We start from the raw sequence: 17043 nt of genomic DNA on the forward strand, positions 1-17043 counted from the left end.
GCTCGGCGCTCGGCCTGCGATTGCTCGGGTCTGGCCGCCAGGCCCGGGGTCGACGGTCGAGCGCGTCGCTCTGCGTCCCCGGCCGCGCCGGCCTCGCGCACCCTCTCGCGGCGCTCGTCCCGGGCTCGGGCGGCTCCCGCGTTCGGCCCGGCTCCGCAGCGGCCCGGCCCGATGGCGCCTCAGCGGAGAGGCGCGCCCAAGGCGCCCGAGGGCAGCGGGACGGCCGAGCGCCGGCGCGGCAGCAGGTACCGAGCCGCGCAGGGACAGGCGGGCGGCGGCGGCGGGCGTGGCGTGGCCAGGCGAGGGGTGTGGCCTTTAGCGGGGCGTGGCCTCGTCGGGGGCGTGGCCAACAGGGGCGTGGCCTGCAGCGTCCCGGGTGCGGCGCAGAGGCGAGGCTTGGGGTTCGGACTTCCCACGGGCACGCGGGTCGGGGACCTGCCCCGAGGCCTCCACGGCCGGCTTCCCGACGCGCACGGGTTCCGCGGCCCCGTCGTCTCGTCCCGTGCGCTGTCCTCAGGGCCGGCGAGTGGACGGCCCGGTGGGCGCACGAGGGTCGGTTGTCCGGAAAGTCGTCAGAGCCAGGACGAACGCGGGCCCCAGAGCTTGCCCAGCGTCCATGGACCTTGCTCTGAGACTCGGACAGCAAGCCCCTCTGTGTCGGAGCCCCGCTCCTCCGAGCAGGGGTGCTGGCCTTGAGCAGAGCCCGCGGGGGGTGGTGCTCCACATCCCGCCAAGATGCAGCGTCTTCAGCGTTTGCGACTCTGTGCGCCGCCGGTCGCTTTCACACGGGGCGGTGGGGAGAAGGGGTGGCCCGCAGCTCCGCCCTGCAGGTCTGGGTTCCAGTCATTTGCTGCTGAGCCGGGCTGGCCGTCTCCCTGCCCTGTCTGGGATTTGAGGGGAAGAGAAATGATGGGCTCACTGGTGTTGGGTGTCCGGTGTCCACCCTGCTCTGATGAGAGAAGGCTGGGTGGCCTTGAGGCCAGACAGCAGCTCTGGGGTGGGGATGTTTTTGAGCTAGGCAGGCTCGCTATTCCCCCTCAGGTATCTGTGGTCCCTCTTTAAAATCATCCGGGACCCACTCAACGCGGTGTGACCATGCTGTGCCCTCCTTGCGGTTTATTTGTTGGAATCCGTTTCATTCATATCGCACTGCAAAGCGTTCAGGGACATACAAAAATGGAAGTCACACTCCCTGCTTTTTAGGGATTAATCACATACTTGAAGAAGGAGAGCACACCTCCTTAAAAGGGTGCCTTGATCTTTTTTCTTATTTTTTGTAAGTTCTTTGAGCTCTACAGTCACCAAGTCTTTCCTAAACAGAGTACTCAGCTTCCCAGTTACCCACATGCACACACAGACCCACGTGGGCATATACGTGGTACAGACGTGTGCACAGATCTATGCATGCAACTTCAGCATGGCAGTGAGGAGTGTAGGTTGTGCAAAAAAGTGTCTTAATTGCAAGTTGTTTTCATTGTGGTTGTATTCTCTTCCTGACTGGCTCATGTTTTTAGTGCAGTGGTCTTCACTCACACTCAGTGTGTGGCCTGGTTCCTGCGCATGGCATGGGCGTGTGGCCCCTGGGCATGGGCGTGGGGCACAGGCCTGGGGCCCTGGGCAAAGGCTTGTGGTCTGGGTGGGGGCGTGGGGCCTGGGCGTGGGGCCTGGGCATGGGTGTGGGCCCCCGCCTGTGGTTCCTGGTGGTCAGTTTCAGTTGTAGGCAGTGTGATTGGCAACACAGATTGGGTTTCTCTGTGGCCCTGGCCGGCAGCCCATCTTGTTGCCAGCACAGGGCAGATGGGGCAGGGGAGGAGTGGCGCCTGCCCTGGCACGTCCTCTCAGGCTGGCAAGTGCCCCTGGATTGGTCGTGAGTAGCTCCGACCCCCATTGCTGCAGAACAGTAACCAAGCTTGGGTATGGTTCCTGGTCATCACCGTCCATCTTTTCAGCACACACGGGTGCCTTTGGGTGACGGTGCTTGTGTTTTGTCCTCAGCACAAAGAGTGTCCAGGCCCCACGGGAGGTGCAGACAAAGTGGTTGAGAACTGCTGTGCTGGGGGCCTGTGCCGTGCTGGCCGGGCTGCTGCTCTGGAGCAGGCTGGGCGGCGACGACAGCATCACGGAGGTCCTGGCTCACCGCAGCGAGATCCTACCTGGCAGGTTCATTGAGGTGCCCTGCTCGGAGGACTATGACAGTCACCGGCGGTTTGAAGGTAGGCGATGCTGCTGCGGCCTGGGAAGGGGCAGCCCGTCCACAGGGGTGCGCGGTGTTGGCGATGCGACGGTCTTTTGGGGCCGCGAATTGGTGGGAATCAGATTGAAAGTGGTGTGTGGGCTGGGGACAGGGTACAGGCAGACTTTCCCTCCTTCGGGTGGGTTGACCTACACCTGGACTGGGAAAGGCAGGGCAGTCCCGCTGCACAAGGGCAGCATTTTACCGAGGTGTCCTGCGCTCTGACAGAGACAGGACAGGACTGGGAAGGGGAAGAGGATGAGAACACGGAAGCCAGAAAAGGCTGTAGAGTGTCCTAGAGTGTCGTCCCTGCGGAAAATGCCCCACCAAGAAATGTGACCCCTGGGGGCACCTGGGGGTTTCAGTCGGTTGAGCCTCTGCCTCCGGCTCAGGTCATGATCTCCGGGTCCTGGGATCGAGTCCTGCCTTGGAGTTTCTCAGCTCAGCAGGGGGTGTGCTTCTCTCTCTGTCCCCCACGCCTGCTCATATTCTCACTTGCTCTCAAATAAGTAAATAAATAAAATAAGAAAAGAAATAATAAGGGGCGCCTGTCTGGCTCTGCCTTCGGCTCAGGTGGTGATACCAGGGTCCTGGGATCGAGCCCTGCATCAGGCTCTCTGCTGGGCGGGGAGCCTGCTTCTTCCTCTGTCTCTGCCTGCCTCTCTGCCTACTTGTGATCTCTGTCAAATAAATAAAATCTTTAAAAAACTATCGATTTCTAATCTAATTGCATTGTAGCTAGATAACGTGATCTGTATGTTATAGGTCCTTGGATTTTGGCTCGGACTTTACCTTTTTCAAAGACTGATGTATTTGAGAGAGAGAGAGAGAGCATGTGCCTGCTCATGGTGGGTGGAGGCAGGTTGAGAGAGAGAGTCTCAAGCTGACCTCAAGCTGAGTGTGGGTCCGGTCATGGCTCGATGTCTCGACCCTGAGATCATGACATGAGCTGAAATCAAGCGTCAGACACTCGACCAACCAAGTCACCCAGGCGCCCTCTGACTTTCTCTTTGACCCAGTGTGTTTTTGTTAATGTCCTGCATGGACCGGGGAACTGTTTCCTGGCGGGCGCCTGCAGGGATCCTGGGATCCTCCTGGTCCGCACCCTCACGGATTTGTCTCCTTGTCCGTCATGTCCTGAGGGCGGCCTGAGGGCGGCGTGCAGGGATCTCCGCGTGACTGCGGGCCTGGCAGCGGCTTGGGACTGGTCTTCGTGCTGGCCGTTTCGTATCCGAAATGATGCCGTCCGCCGCTGTATGTCCTGTCTCCGTCTTCCTGCTCTGTTGCCTGCAGACATGACCGTCTTTCCCTGTCATGATTCTTCTGTGTGAAAGTGCAGTCGTCACACACAGAGCACGCTCCCAGCTTTCTTTTATTGTTGTATCTGCTTTTATTCTGTACCGTTCGTGTCGTCATGTTCAGGAGGTAACCCTTAAAAAAGCATGCACGTGGCTTTTGTTTGTGATAAAAACACCAGTGGGATCATTAGGACCGTGTCTGGTCTCCTGAAACTGGGACACTCCCCCCCGATGGCCCCCAAACAGAAGTTTATTTTTCCCACACACCAGGGTGCAGAGAGAGGCCCCCAGGCCGGCTGTTCTGTGAGCCCCTCAGCACTGACCCTCCGTGCGTGGCTCACGTGGTCCCGGGACACTCGCTCCACGTGCGGGCTGCGGGCTGCGGGCTGCGGGCGGGGAAGAAGGGTGGAAAGTGGAAGGTCAGCCGGCCACACCTGCCCTGAGAGGGCCCTCGGCTCCGTCTCCCTGGCCGGGACTCCTACGAGGGAGCGGCCGCTTGTGCGCTGGAACGCCAGGGGTTTGTCAGCCTGTCCGTGTCGGACGCTTTGCCTCATCCCGGCGCCGGCTTCGGTGCCGTCCGAGCTTGTCCACACCCGCCCTAAGCAGTTGCACGTGCTGGCTGTGGAGAGACAGAGGGCATGCGGGGGCGGGACGCACGGTGGGCACCTTTGATGACAGTGTTTGCCAGGCCCCTGGGACAGGACAGTGACCAGAAGTATAAGCACAGCTTCAGTCCTGAAGGGCTTTCTCACGGGGGCTTCGGAAGGCTGGACCCATGGTCACAGGCTGTCACAGGCTGTCACACCGCCTCCGGCTCAGGGATCTCTTCCCCAGGGTAAGCAGGCTGCTTCCCTCGGGTCCCCCGATGTGGGCCGCCCCGAGTGTACCATGTCCTGCCGGGCGTCAGTGTGTCCTGCAGAGGGTGCACTTACTCCAAAAAGGTCATTGTTGTGGCTCTGAAATCCACACCTCTGTGGGGGTGTCCTGCATTTTATTTGCCGAATCTGGCCCCGAATCCTGTGGAAGGCGCAGACCTGCCCCGCAGAAGTGCCCTGTGGAGGGCTGCCTACAGGCAAGTCCTCCATAAACACACGTGGCGTTGTTGGGATTCAGCATGGGGTCAGCATCTCATTCCGGCTCCGCTCTCTGCAGGCTGCTCCCCGAGGAAGTGTGGCCGGGGCGTCACCGACACCGTCATCAGCAGGGACGAAGCCCAGAGGATCCGCAGGTGCCCAAGACTCCTCTGTCTGAACGAGCAGGAAAGTGGGGCTGCGGGACAGGAAGCAGTTACTACGGGGGGGGGGCGGGGCGGTTAGATGATTTAAAGAAATTCAATTAGAATTCCATAAGAATTTCCTCATGCACTTCCAAGGGGGAAAAGTGGGCTTTTCCACTTTCTGGAAGCAATGGCTGTTGCCCTCAGTGAGGCTGTTGCTGGTGGAGCCTGCCAAAGCCTCAGCCTTCTTTGGTTCCGACCTGTGCAGGAGGCCTAGGGACATGCTGCCTTCTTGGCTGTTCGGGGAGCCCAACGAGCGCCCGTGTGACGCTCCCCGCTGCGGCAGGGGAACACGAGAGAGCAGTTCAGTGTCTGTCCTGAAACTGGCCGGGGATTAGCCCCCGGGCTGACCAGCTGTGACTCTGACCGGGCAGGAAGTCTTACTCGGATGCTGTCAACACTGGATTTTTCTTTGTTGGGTTTTTGTTTTTGTTTTTTATTTGACAGAGAGAGGGAGATCACAAGCAGGCAGAGAGGCAGGCAGAGGGAGGGGGGAAGCAGGCTCTCCACCAAGCAAAGAGCCCGATGTGGGGCTTGATCCCAAGATCCTGGGATTATGACCTGAGCTGAAGGCAGAGGCTTAACCCACTGAGCCTTCCAGGAGCCCCTATCGGGGTTTTAAAGACAAGATCTTCAAGCTTTGATTTTGCAACAAATTGTTCAGACACGAGGTGTTTAGTTGTGTGTGCGAGGTGGAGTGGTGCGGGCCCTCAAGCCGCCTGTGTGCCCAGCCATCTGTCCCAGCAGGGAGACATTCCTCCTGTTTCTAGAAAGCACCACAGGGGCTCCCTGGGCAGGAGTCACTGGAATCCGGGTTGATCGCTCCCCAGCTCCGTTCCCCAGTTGCTGTGACTTGTCAGGAAGCTCTTGAGTCTTCAGTGAGGCGGGAGGTCCTGTTAGGTGCACTGCAGGCCTCCGCGGCTCCTCTGCCGCCCCGGCTGCTGATCACAAAGCACCCCCCCGCCAGCCAGTGATGACCAGGTCAGGGATCCAGTGGGAGTTGCTTGGCCCGTTTGGGTGGGCACCAGCTCTCGGTACTAAAAATGGAAATTAAGCCTAGTTGTTTCTAAAATGTTGTATTTAATTAACAACATGGTGAGGAGATACTGTCATTTATTCCCTTAACTTTGAGAATCAAGTTTTTTGGTCTAAATATGTGTTTATATCTCAAATATTAAATAATATATTAACATTGTAAGAATCGTGTTAGCTGTTAAATCCCTAGCTATATCACAAACGATCCCGCTACCCAAATCCTGACTGACAACGACCTTTCCCCCGCAGCATAGCCGAGAAGGGGCTGTCCCTGGGAGGATCTGATGGAGGGGTGAGTTCCTGCTTCAGTTTTCTTTCTACCCCTTTAACTTGCTCTCCACCCAAGGGCAAGTAGCCACTGTGGGCGGGGGGGCCTTGGGTGTCCCTCCTCTCCGCATGTCACCAGCATGGAAAGGCCATAGTCAGTGGGCCCAAGACTGTCCCCCTCTTCACAGTGAGTCACAGCAGCCTCCCCAGATCTCATTCATGTTTCGGACAATCTGCGGAGGGCAGGCAGGGCTGGGCGCACAGTGAGCTGACAGAGGGTTTAGGAGCCCAGTGAGGAGGGTGGCCAGGCCTGGACTGGGGAGAGGCAAAAGTGGGCAGGGCTCCTAGGACACGGTGACAGACATGCTCCCCCACCGCCAGGTGGGAGGCCCCACAGACACGGTGTGGGCACTAGAGTGCAGGGGGCAGGGGTCTGGGGTGGTTTCCAGGGGGTCACGTGGACAATGCGCCCACCCAGAACCTGAGGATAGGGCCTTATTTGGAAAAGGAATCTTTGACACCACTAAGTTAAGGGTCTGAAGATGAGGTCATTCTGGGTTGGCGGGGGACCCGGAGTCCAACAGCAAACGCGTCCTTGTATGAGAGTCGGAGGAGGTTGGAGGGGAGAGAGGAGAAGCCGCAGGGGCTGGGCCATAAGCCGGGGACACTGGAGCCACCAGAAGCTGGAGGAGGCAGGAGGCATTCTCCCCTGGACCTTCAGAGGGAGCCTGGCCCTGGCCACAGCTTGATCTCAGGGTCTCTGGTTTCGTAGCTGTGAGAAGACGAATTCTGATGAGTTTAAGTCAGTTTGTGACGATCAGTCCCAGCGGCTGCTGGGAACAGAGGGCCAGGGCAGCCCTGTGTCTCATCCGGGCAGCCTCTGGGAGTCATGTTCCTACAAACACCGCACGTTAGCTTGCATTCCCATGTGGGGTTCTGAACACCCAGTGTGTGAGGCTGTGGGAGATAGTCTTCTCTGCACTGTTCTCCGATGGCAAAATTATTGCCATATGTGGACCCAGATGTCTACATGTTTCAAGACATGTAACCTTCCTGGGAAGATTCGTTTATGGACTTTGCTAGAATTTCTGTGTATTTCTGTGATTATCTGCATGACTTTATTTTATTCTGCAAATTTTTCCCTGGAGTTCCAAAATTCAGCTTCTTTTATTTTAGTTTGATTTGATTCAGGAGTAGCATTTATTAAAAACCCATTTGTGCATGGACTCATCTCTTACTCTTTGCTGGGCTTTCCCTCAGGAAATCATCTTGCAGCAAAGGAACCTGATTTGACGCCTTTAAATTCAGTTGACAGTTATTAAGCTCAAATTGTGTTCAAACCCTGGGGCTGGTCACTGCATCAATGAGGACAAATATAACTAGCTTCCAGATAGTGTGAAAATGGTCCGTGCTGGTGACCACTTTTCCTGGACGTGGGGAAGGACCCATAGAGGTGGGGTGATCAAGGGTACAGAACACTTTGACGGGCCTGTGAAAGGTAGGACCCAGCAGTTCGCCTCTGGGGATTACCCAAGAGCCTGAAAGCGTCTGTCTGCACAGCCTTGTCCGCCGGTGTTCAGAGCAGCTTTACTGGAAACAACCCACGTGGTTGTATTACCCCAAACCATGGAGTGTCCTCAGCAGGGAGATGGGGTGGATGTCTGCGGACACAGCAGCTCGAGCGAACCACGTGACTGTGCTGAGGAGAGGGAGCCAGACTCAAAAAGAGCACATCCCACATGACCACGTGTAACTTTAGAAAGTGGGCATCCGCCTGTGACAGCAGGTGGTTACCTGGGGGGGGGAGGCAGGAGGCAGAGGAGTACAAGGACATTCTGGGACGCGTTTGTTATCCTGATGGTGACGGTGTTTCACGGGTATGTGACATCAAAGCTCATCAGACTGTACAGCTCAACCGACCGTGACACCTCAGCGGGGCTGGGGGTATGATTCAGCTGCAGGAGTTCACAGGTCTGTGCACCACTTTCAGAAGATCAGACAGTGCGGGAGGGAATGAGATCTGTCCTGCGTATACCCCGGGTCCACCTTTCTTGAAATCTGGCATCGCCTGCCTGACCCCAGGGGAGGGTAGGATGGATCTCACAGGGGGACAGGGGTCCTATGCACATCTTTTCCAGGCGTCCATCTTGGACTTGCACTCAGGAGCCCTGTCTGTCGGGAAGCACTTTGTGAACCTGTACAGGTGAGAGCCCAGACAGGCTGCAGCCCTCACTGTGCCCCTGCATTTCTTGGCCAGAGCTGGGGGGCGGGGCCCTTCTCAGGGGCAGGATCCTGGTTCACCAGCTGCAGGGAACAGTCTCCGGCTCCATGGGGTCCTCAGGGGCCTTCTTGAGAAAGCAGGACCTACCCGAGGCCGAGGGACAGCTAGAGGAAGGGGGAGGACGGAGAGGCAGGCCAGGCTCTGGGGTGGGGGAAAGCGTTGGAAAGAGCTGATAGGACCCTGATCCTCCCTGAGGCCAGAGAAGCAGAGATTCCCCACCCTCAACGTAGTGACGTCCCCCTCTGTGATCACTGGTCATCCCTGTGGGGACAGGGCTCTTCCGCAGGAGGAAACAAGGAAGCTAAAGAAGATTCAGTGTTGTAAGAAAGTGTCGACACGTCCAGTGAAACGTTACATGTGTTAACAGCTTATTTTTCACAGATACTTTGGAGATAAAATACAAACCGTCTTCTCAGAAGAGGACTTCCAGTTGTACCGGTGAGGAGGAAAGCAGGGAAGTCAGAGGGGAGGCGGGTGGCTGGGCTGAAGGTTGGGCCACCAGAGCCCCGCCCATCCAGGGTGGGAACCCAGGCGCACCAAGCCCACCACGGCCGCGCCCACCACCTGTCTGGGCCACGCCCACGCGATCACCACCGGTACCAGGCCCTGTTCAGAGGCCTAGGCCTCGCCCCAGGCCAGGCCACCCTCCCCAACCATGCCCCCCCCCCGCCCATGCCACGCCCCTGGCCACACCCACTTGTCCACCCCACCCTGATCCGGGCTCTCCCCGGCCAACTGTGTCCATCCAACCACAGCACCCAGTCGTGCCCACTACCACGCCCACCCCGAGCCAGGTGCTGCAGGTGCCCAGGGATGTGCCCCCCACCCCCGTTTGTCTGGGCACTTCGTGAGCAGAGGGTCCCTTGAAATGCACAGTTCACTTTATCAGAGTCCTGGCGGGTGGGTGCTGGGGCGGTACCTCACCCCCACCCCCACCCCCCACCCCTGCTGGGGGCGGGGCAGGGAACTCATGGACTTGTCTGGGTTGGGCTGTTCTCCTGGCTCCACAGTTTTTCTCCTTCCTTGACACCCTGTGCCGTCAGGGCTGACGGGCAGAATGTACTAGAACAGCTGTGGGATTACTGTCTGCGCCAGCGTCCAGGGCACTTTGGGCTCGGAGCTGGTGCACAGGGCCGCCCCTGCCTCGTCGCTGTGGGCCTAGCCAGGCCATGGAGCCCACAGGACCTATGGAAGGGGCAGACCAGTGGGGGCCTCGTGAGCTCCCCGTCTGCCCAGGGCTGCTCTCTGCCTCAGCCCCAGGCGGGTCCAGCAGCTCTTGCAACAGCCTCACGAGCGGCCCAGGGCGCTAAGGGGCCGTGCCCACTCACAAGTCACAGCACAGGAGCCAGCACCAGGCTCCCTCCCCATGCCAGGTGCCAGGCACGGCCCTCCTGCCCTGACAGCTCCCCCACAAGGGAGTGGTTTTCTTTAAGTAAAACTTGTAATTTTTAGGTAATCAAGACTCACAGACTATTTTGAGAAATAACATCCTAGAATCTCATGTACCTTCGCCCCAGTTCCCCTGACGGCACGAGTTGGTGTTAGCAGAACCGGGCATTGCCCCCGGGAGCCGGCCCCGGTGCTGCCCCCACCATCTTGCTCAGAATCCCAAGTTCTACCGTATTTGTGTGAGCGTGTGCAATTCTGTCCTCTGGGTAGCTCACGTAAGGGCTGCCAGCCACGGTACCGAGCGTCTCATCACCACACGGACCCCACATTGCCCTTCTGTCTCCTCAGCCCTAGCACCCGTCCCTGACCACAGTCAGCAGAGCTCACTGCTACCATAGCCTCGCGGTGTGGGAACAGCGGCCGCCTCCCCTTGGTGACGTTCCCAGGGAGACGGCCGGAGAGTGAGCTGGGCTCCTGGTCCAGAGAGAAGCAAAGGGTCAGGTGAACTTGACACACAAATAGTAGCGTCAGTGAGCGGTGCCCTTGACCCCTGCCTCACGCTGGTGACCTCCCTGGGTGGGCCCTGAGGTCAGGGCCTGGGGCAAGGTGGGGTTTTGTAGCACAAAGGGCTGGGTGACCAGCGGGACGGGAGCCTGGCCTGCGGTCACCCGGTGACTCGTTCGCTTTATCGTGTTTACCGCTAAGTGAAAAGCGTGAGTATTTTAATGTTCGTAAGTTCAAGGGTCTATGAAGCGTAAAAATGCTCACTGCAAATGAAGAGAAAACAGCGGATTTGTGTCTCATTCGAGAGCAAGCCTGCAGAGAGGAAGCGGTGTCGATCCAACCGCGGTCAGGAGCGGCTGGTGGTTGCACAGGCGGCCTAGGACAGTCTTACGTATGGGACAGAGTTTGTATTTCTGGAGTGAAAACCCAGTCAGAGGCGTGAGTGCTGTTGCCAGGCACGTGGGTGCTGGAGAAGGCAGCTTCGCGGAGGCCACCGCGGAGGCCCTGGACACAGGCTTCATCAGGACGTCCGCTGGGTTCGGTCAGTCCCTGAGCTCGCTCTCTCGGATGTGAGGAAGGTAGAACTGTCGGACTGCTTCCCGTCTCTTCTGGGCTGTTGTCCGTCCGCCGACCTCAGGGAGCGTGTGCAGCAGGCGTGCAGAACCGAGAACCATGAGAACCAGAGGACCATCAGGGGGGGGCCCCCGGGCACCGTCACTGCAGCGGGCGCCGAGGAATGGGAGGCTGGCGCGCCTGTGCTGAGCGTGGGTTCCAGAAGGAGCACCATCAATGCCGTGAGCAGGCCAGCCGCGGAGTGTGTGGCCAGATGACCGTGGAGGAAGGCCACGAGCCTCCGAGTTCTTTCAGGTCGTTGAACTGGGACATTTGGCTAAACAACTTCGCGCCCTGACGGTGAACAGAGATGAAGAAAACAAAGCGCACGGAGTCGATGCTTCCTCGCGACGGGCTGGGAAGAGCTGAGTGCACGGGCCTCCGGCCTCGCTGGAGGGTGACGCACCGGTGGTCGTTGTCGGCCCAGCAGAAGTTCTGTGAGCGTCGCTGGGGTTAGAGTGACCCCTCCACTGGCTGAAATGAGTTCAGGGGGGTCCCCGGAAAAGTCTGCTGTGCCCCCAGTTGGTGCCCTGCCGGAGGGGGGCACCCTTGAGCTAGTGCTGCCCACGTGGAGACACCAGCCAGTGGTTTGGAAATGAAACAATAACCCATCCTGTTGTGCTGGGGCTGCATCACGTGTGGTCCTAACCCTGGGTCCCCCTCCCTCCCGCACGTGCGCACACGTGGCCCTGGGCCCGGTCCCCGTCCTCCCACGGTGCGCGCAGGTACGTGGTGGACACTGTATGTGGAGGCATGTGTGGGTGTGTACACGTGTCTCGCAGACGTGTGTGGCCGTGCATGGGCGGTGAGTGTGCTCGGTGTGTGCGGGTACGTGCGTGAGTGCGTGTGCCCTGACGTGTGTCCCCCCCGACAGGGATGTGCGGCAGAGGGTCCAGCTCACCGTCGCCCAGGCCTTCGGCATCAGCGCATCCGCACTGCACCTCACAAAGCCCACGTTCTTCTCGCGCATCAACAGCACGCAGGCCCGGACGGCGCACGACGAGTACTGGCACGCGCATGTGGACAAGGTGAGCACCCACTCTCCGGCCGGGCGCACAGCCTGGCTTCCCGGGCATCTGCCCCGTGGTGTTTCTGTGGTTGGGGTTTTAGACGTCTTCCTCTCCGACCTTCGGGTTGGACCCAAAACCCCTGGACAGTGAGATGTGCGCTAGGAATTGGCAGGCCCCGTGGCACCCAGTCGTCCGTGGCTGCCTCCCCTGGAACCGCAAACTCTACTATGGGCCCCCCAGGCAGTCTCTGTCGCCTCCACGGCCGCCGGGGCCTCCCCTTGGGCCTGCCCTCCGCCCACACCCTGCCTCTTTGCAGGAACATCTTGCAACCACTCAGGACCCCCGGCTCTCTGTTCTCGATCTGTTGTTCTTAGACACAGTCCTAGCCGATCCGTGATCCTGACCCGCTGCCCTGGAGCCCATCCCACGTGCCCCCGTGTTCTCAGTGTGGTGCTGGGGACACCTGAGGGCTGCAGGGGGCGGCCCGGTGGCAGGTGTGCTCAGGTGACCCAGGACTGTCCCTTGTGCTCCTTGAAGCTAGAATGGACGAAGCAAGTGAGAAAGACCCAGGGAGCATGGGGTGGGAGGCGAGGCAGGTTGGAACCACGCTTGCCAGTGGGGCTCTGGCTCTGAAACCCAGCTGGGTGCTCAGCCTTTGTTGGATCTCAGCTGAGCCGACCGAGGCAGCACCACGCGTGGCCGTGAGCACAGGGGTGTGGTTACTGAAGCTGAGGACCTCGGTATGTCACTGGTCAGTCAGCTTCAGTGGACATGGTGTCTGTGGCCAGGGATTGCCGCAGGCCAGCGCTACTCTGGGGCCTGCAGCCGGTTCAGGCCAGGACTGGGGTTTCTGGCCTCACGGCAGGAGACCCAGTGGCTCTGTGGTCTTCCTCCAGGGTGTGCAGACGCCAGTGCGGTCCAGCTGTGGTCCAACCCCGTGCCCCTTGTGGCTTTAGCGGCTGTTGGCCTATTGGTAACCCTCGCCCCAGGGTCACTGCGTGAGGGGACAGCTGAGGTCTCAGCTGTGCGGTAACCACTGCCTGCAGAGCTGGAAACGGTTGTTAGGGCGCTGACGGCAAAGACGATGTGTGTGGAGGAACGTCCAGCGCATGGAGAAGGGAGCCCCCGGCGGGGGCCGGAGCCCAGGAGGACCTCCCTCACGAAGGGAGGCTGGCCCTCCACCGCCAGGAGGGGTCAGTTCAGGAGAAGCAATGCCCACGGCCCGACCGCGTTCTCGAACTTCAAGGAGAATACACTTCAGGCGGAAGGAGGCGCCGCCAGGAGCACGTCGGCAGCCTCAGGCTCTCCACAGCGACGCTAGGACCCTGGAGGGTCCACAGGAGCTGGGTGGTGTGTGGGTGTGGCCAAAAGCTGTCCTCGGACACAAGAGAACTCCAGAACGGGGCGTCCGCTGGTCATCGCCAAGCTCTGGTCTCCAGCTCGGAACGGAGACGCCCGCACCCGCCCCTCCCACGGCCCCTTACCCAGGTCCCCGGTTTTCACACGCGTTCTGAGGGTTCCTTTGCCGTATCTGGGGGTGGACGGATGGCAGAGGGTGGTTCCGATGGACGTGAGGTTCGCGGCTGAAGCTGCTCGGGAAGCATGGCCCCGGGAGAGGCGCAGGCCTCTGTCTCCCTGAGGTTTGTTTGGTGAAGGGATTCGGGACGAGGGGAATCCAAGTCAGGGTCTCAGTGGGGCATGCGGAGCTGCGCCCAGGTGTGTAGGAATCCAGCCTCCTGCGGCCTGGTGCCGAGTGTACGAGAAGGTGACGTCGCTCTCGGTACCGTGGCACCGTGGTTGGCCCACCTCCCATCAGGAGGTGACTGTCGTCACGGTGACGGGGTAGAGATGGTGGCGGGGAAGGCTTTTTGAGCCTTGATCAGGAATGTCGTGTGAGATTGGCTTGGAGCTTCTGAGTTGTTCCAGGATGCCTGCAGGTGTCCGTCGAGTGTGCGACCGGCTGCCAGCCCTGCGGTTGCAGGCGGGAGTCGGGCTGTGTGCCAGGGCTGGGTTGACAGTCGGACTGAGTTCTTAAGACACTTCCTTCATCTCTTGGCCCAGACTTGCCCATGGAGCAATTCACCAGCCTGCAGAAGGTTCTTACGTGATGAAAACTCCTTGTTTGCCGCACATCGTTATCTTGGCACAAAAGAAAACCGTGTATCTCAGTAATTCCCTTCACTGACCAGATCCCGACTGGTCTGGTCGGCCCCTGGGGACGAGGCCTTCCATGCACAGTGCAGACAACCACGCCCTGCTGATGCCGCTCGGAAAACAACGTGTCCGTGTGGCGCCCTTGTCCGCGCTGGCCGCGAGCAGGGCCTCGCCTCCCTGACTTCAGGGCATCGGAGGAAACAAGTGATAGCCGCCACCTGTTCACGTCGCCCGTCCGGGCCGGGGGTGGGGTCGGTTATCAGAGGGTCTGTGCCCAGACGAGCCCCTGCCAGATCCCGGCCTTCTGCGGCCCGGGCCGCATCTGCCCGCAGGGGCTCGCACACAAAAGGGCAGATGCTGTCCGTTGGTCAGGATGAGGCCCCTGGGGTCCTCAGAGTCAGAGACAGGCAGGGGCGGGGGCGGAGTGAGCGTTTCACAGGACGGTTTCAGTGGGGGAAGGTACTAAGCAGGTTTCTGGGGACGGACGGTGGCGACGGCTTTGCGACCGCAGTGTGCTTGGTGCTTCTGGGCTGGGCGTGAAGGGGTTAAGACGGCTGGTATTCCCACCGGTAAAGGTCACAGTTGGCTGCCCCTGCCCCAGTGTGAAGAAGGATCAAGAGCACTTGTCGCTGCTGTGTTTGTTCCGTGTGCCGACGCGGGAGGTGGGAGCTACTAGGTGGCGGTGACACGGCCGCCGTCCCAGGAACCGCCGTGGTGCAGGCTTGTCCGCCTGGCGTCCGCACACGCTGCCTTTGCCAGGAGCCACGGCCCGGTTGTGGGAGCAGCGCAGAAGCCCCGGGCAGAAGCGGGCACATGGGCCCGACCGAGGCGTTTCCGCGGCCCGCAAGCCGGCGCGACCGTCTGGGCGGCTGTGCCCCACGAGCCCCGGTCGCCGACCAGCTCCGTCGCGCCCCGCCCACAGGTGACCTACGGCTCCTTCGACTACACCTCGCTGCTCTACCTCTCCGACTACCTGGACGACTTCGGCGGCGGCAGATTCGTGTTCGTGGAGGAGGGAGCCAACAAGACAGTGGAGCCGAGGGCAGGTAGGACATCCCGCGGCGGCCCCGGGCGGGCAGGCAGGCCTCCGCACGCCCTGCTGCCCTCGGTCACTGCTGCCACAGCACAGCGGTCCCCAGAGTCCCCGGGGCCCCCAGCCCGGCAGGGACACCCAGAGCTGCCCTGTGAGTGTGTGCCCTCCCTCCTGGCGTGTGTGGGGAAGGACTCCCAGAGACTCCCAGGAGAGCCCGGCCACTTGGTCCCCGGACCGCGCCATGCCGTCCCCTGCTGCCACGTCTCCCCTGTTGTGTGGCATCGCCTGTGGGAGCCCAGTCAGACCAGTGAGGCTGCCCACCTGGGTTGGCTCAATGTTCTGCTGGCCACGGGACTATCCTCACTGGACAGTCTGGTGGACACTGGACAGAGCTGGTGGGTCCACACTGCTCCCTGGAGAAGCTGTGAAGGGGACAGAAGGTAGCTTGGACATCAAGGGTGTGGGAAGGAGATGAAGCAGCTCAGAGTTTGGTCTCCCCGCTCTGTGGGTAGGCGCTGGAAGGGGTGCAGCCCTGGGCTCAGCAGGCAGGAGGGGCCTCCAGACGCCCTGCAGCTCCAGCAGCTGGACGGATTAAGGACCAGAGAAGCTTCCAGCACCACGGCTGGGTGTCACGTGTCACTGCTTTTGACAGTGCCCTGGGGCCCGATAGGAAAATCATGAAGGATTAGAAAAACCGAGATGATTTCTCATGTTTGGTTACTCAGTTGCTGAGCTAAATCTTTCGCTGAAGAACCTTCTGATTCTGAAGTGTTTCATGTGTTGAGAATTAGGTGGGCAGTGTTGTTCAACCTTGACACAGCCCTAGGGCCGTGGCCCCGGGGGACATGGCCTTGGGGGCCGTGGCCCCGGGGGACTTGCTCCTGGGAGACCTGCCCACCGCTGTTGGTGTTCCTGTGTTCGCTCTTCGCCTCGTGTGCTGCTAGCGGTGCTGGCCTCTGGCCACTTCGGTCACTTCTCTCTTCCGTCCAGGCCGGGTGTCCTTCTTCACCTCAGGGTCCGAGAACCTGCACCGCGTGGAGAAGGTCCACTGGGGCACCCGTTACGCCGTCACCATCGCCTTTACCTGCAACCCTGACCACGGCATTGCGGACCCCGCGTTCACATAGCCCCGGCCATGCCTTCCCCCCGCCCCCCCGGGAGCAGCCACACCGAGCATGGGCCCCTCCCGCCACTTCAGCCCTTTCCCATTGAACAAGGTGCCTTAGGAATCACCCGGAGTCAGTCCGCTGCTGTGCTGGTCATTCCTCGTCTGTAGGGAAATCTGGGAAGCGGCCCTCGGCCTCCGAGGCTCCTGTGAGCGACTCAGTGTGCTGTCCACGTCGGGCCCGGGAACTGGCAGCCAGCTGACGTGCCCTCCCACTCAAGAAGGGGTCCTCGGGCCCCGGGTGGAAACTCCCGCTTGTGAACAGTCATTCCCCCGGGCTGCATCCAGAGACCAGCCCGCCACTGAAGACCGACGTCGGAACGTGGACGATGCCGTGGCCCGTAGCGAAGGTCCAGCACGGGGTCCAACCAGTGCGGGCTGAGGGCCTAAGACAGCGGGGTCAGGAGTTCCGCCTCGCACAGCATCCTCCCAAAAGCAAGCCGGTCACACCCCACATGGGCGCCCTGCACGCACCCCAGCCGTGCTTGTGGGAGGACGGGGTGCAGGGGGCCCCGGGGGAGACCGTGGGTGTGACCTGGGGGAGCAGCGGCAGAGAGCCAGGCAGTAGGACAGACACGGAACAGTAGCAGACTGAAACCAAGTACGCAGTGCGGGGGGTGCTGAGGGCCATGAACATCAGGCCGCCAGGCTCCGGGAGGCCGAGGGGGGAGAGGGGAGTGCGGGGCACGTCCAGTCCCCTTTGGACTGACTGACACTGTGAATAGCAGTTCACAGTGCTCTTAGTCCCAGGAGAAGCGCGCGTACACCGCTGGCTCTGAATGCACT

At 60.4% G+C, this 17043-nt stretch overlaps 1 protein-coding gene across 2 annotated transcripts; it reads left to right on the forward strand.

Annotated features, from left to right (window-relative positions):
* The first annotated feature begins 21 nt into the window (after positions 1-21).
* OGFOD3 (2-oxoglutarate and iron dependent oxygenase domain containing 3) lies at positions 22-16337 on the forward strand. 2 transcript variants are annotated; one of them, XM_045085623.1, is made up of 9 exons: positions 22-245; positions 1996-2213; positions 4684-4759; positions 6092-6134; positions 8224-8312; positions 8772-8828; positions 11770-11923; positions 14982-15105; positions 16083-16337. In XM_045085623.1, the coding sequence occupies exons 1-9, from the start codon at positions 172-174 to the stop codon at positions 16217-16219; spliced, it is 972 nt and encodes a 323-aa protein (XP_044941558.1). In that variant the 5' UTR covers positions 22-171; the 3' UTR covers positions 16220-16337. The 2 variants fall into 2 exon arrangements, with proteins under 2 accessions (XP_044941558.1, XP_004748706.1); XM_004748649.3 differs by having other exon boundaries at positions 8248-8312.
* Positions 16338-17043: the final 706 nt, after the last annotated feature.

The sequence above is a fragment of the Mustela putorius genome, unplaced genomic scaffold (assembly GCF_011764305.1).
Source record: "Mustela putorius furo isolate JIRA1106 unplaced genomic scaffold, ASM1176430v1.1 tig00000873_pilon_pilon_pilon, whole genome shotgun sequence".
NCBI classification, from domain to species: Eukaryota; Metazoa; Chordata; class Mammalia; order Carnivora; family Mustelidae; genus Mustela; species Mustela putorius.

Bases quoted from the DNA above. Each gene is read 5' to 3' on its own strand.
- OGFOD3 (XM_045085623.1), top strand. From the start codon at position 172: ATGGCGCCTCAGCGGAGAGGCGCGCCCAAGGCGCCCGAGGGCAGCGGG. The intron at 2,214-4,683 runs GTAGGCGATGCT...CGCTCTCTGCAG, and splicing joins CAGTCACCGGCGGTTTGAAG to GCTGCTCCCCGAGGAAGTGT. The intron at 15,106-16,082 runs GTAGGACATCCC...TCTTCCGTCCAG, and splicing joins GACAGTGGAGCCGAGGGCAG to GCCGGGTGTCCTTCTTCACC.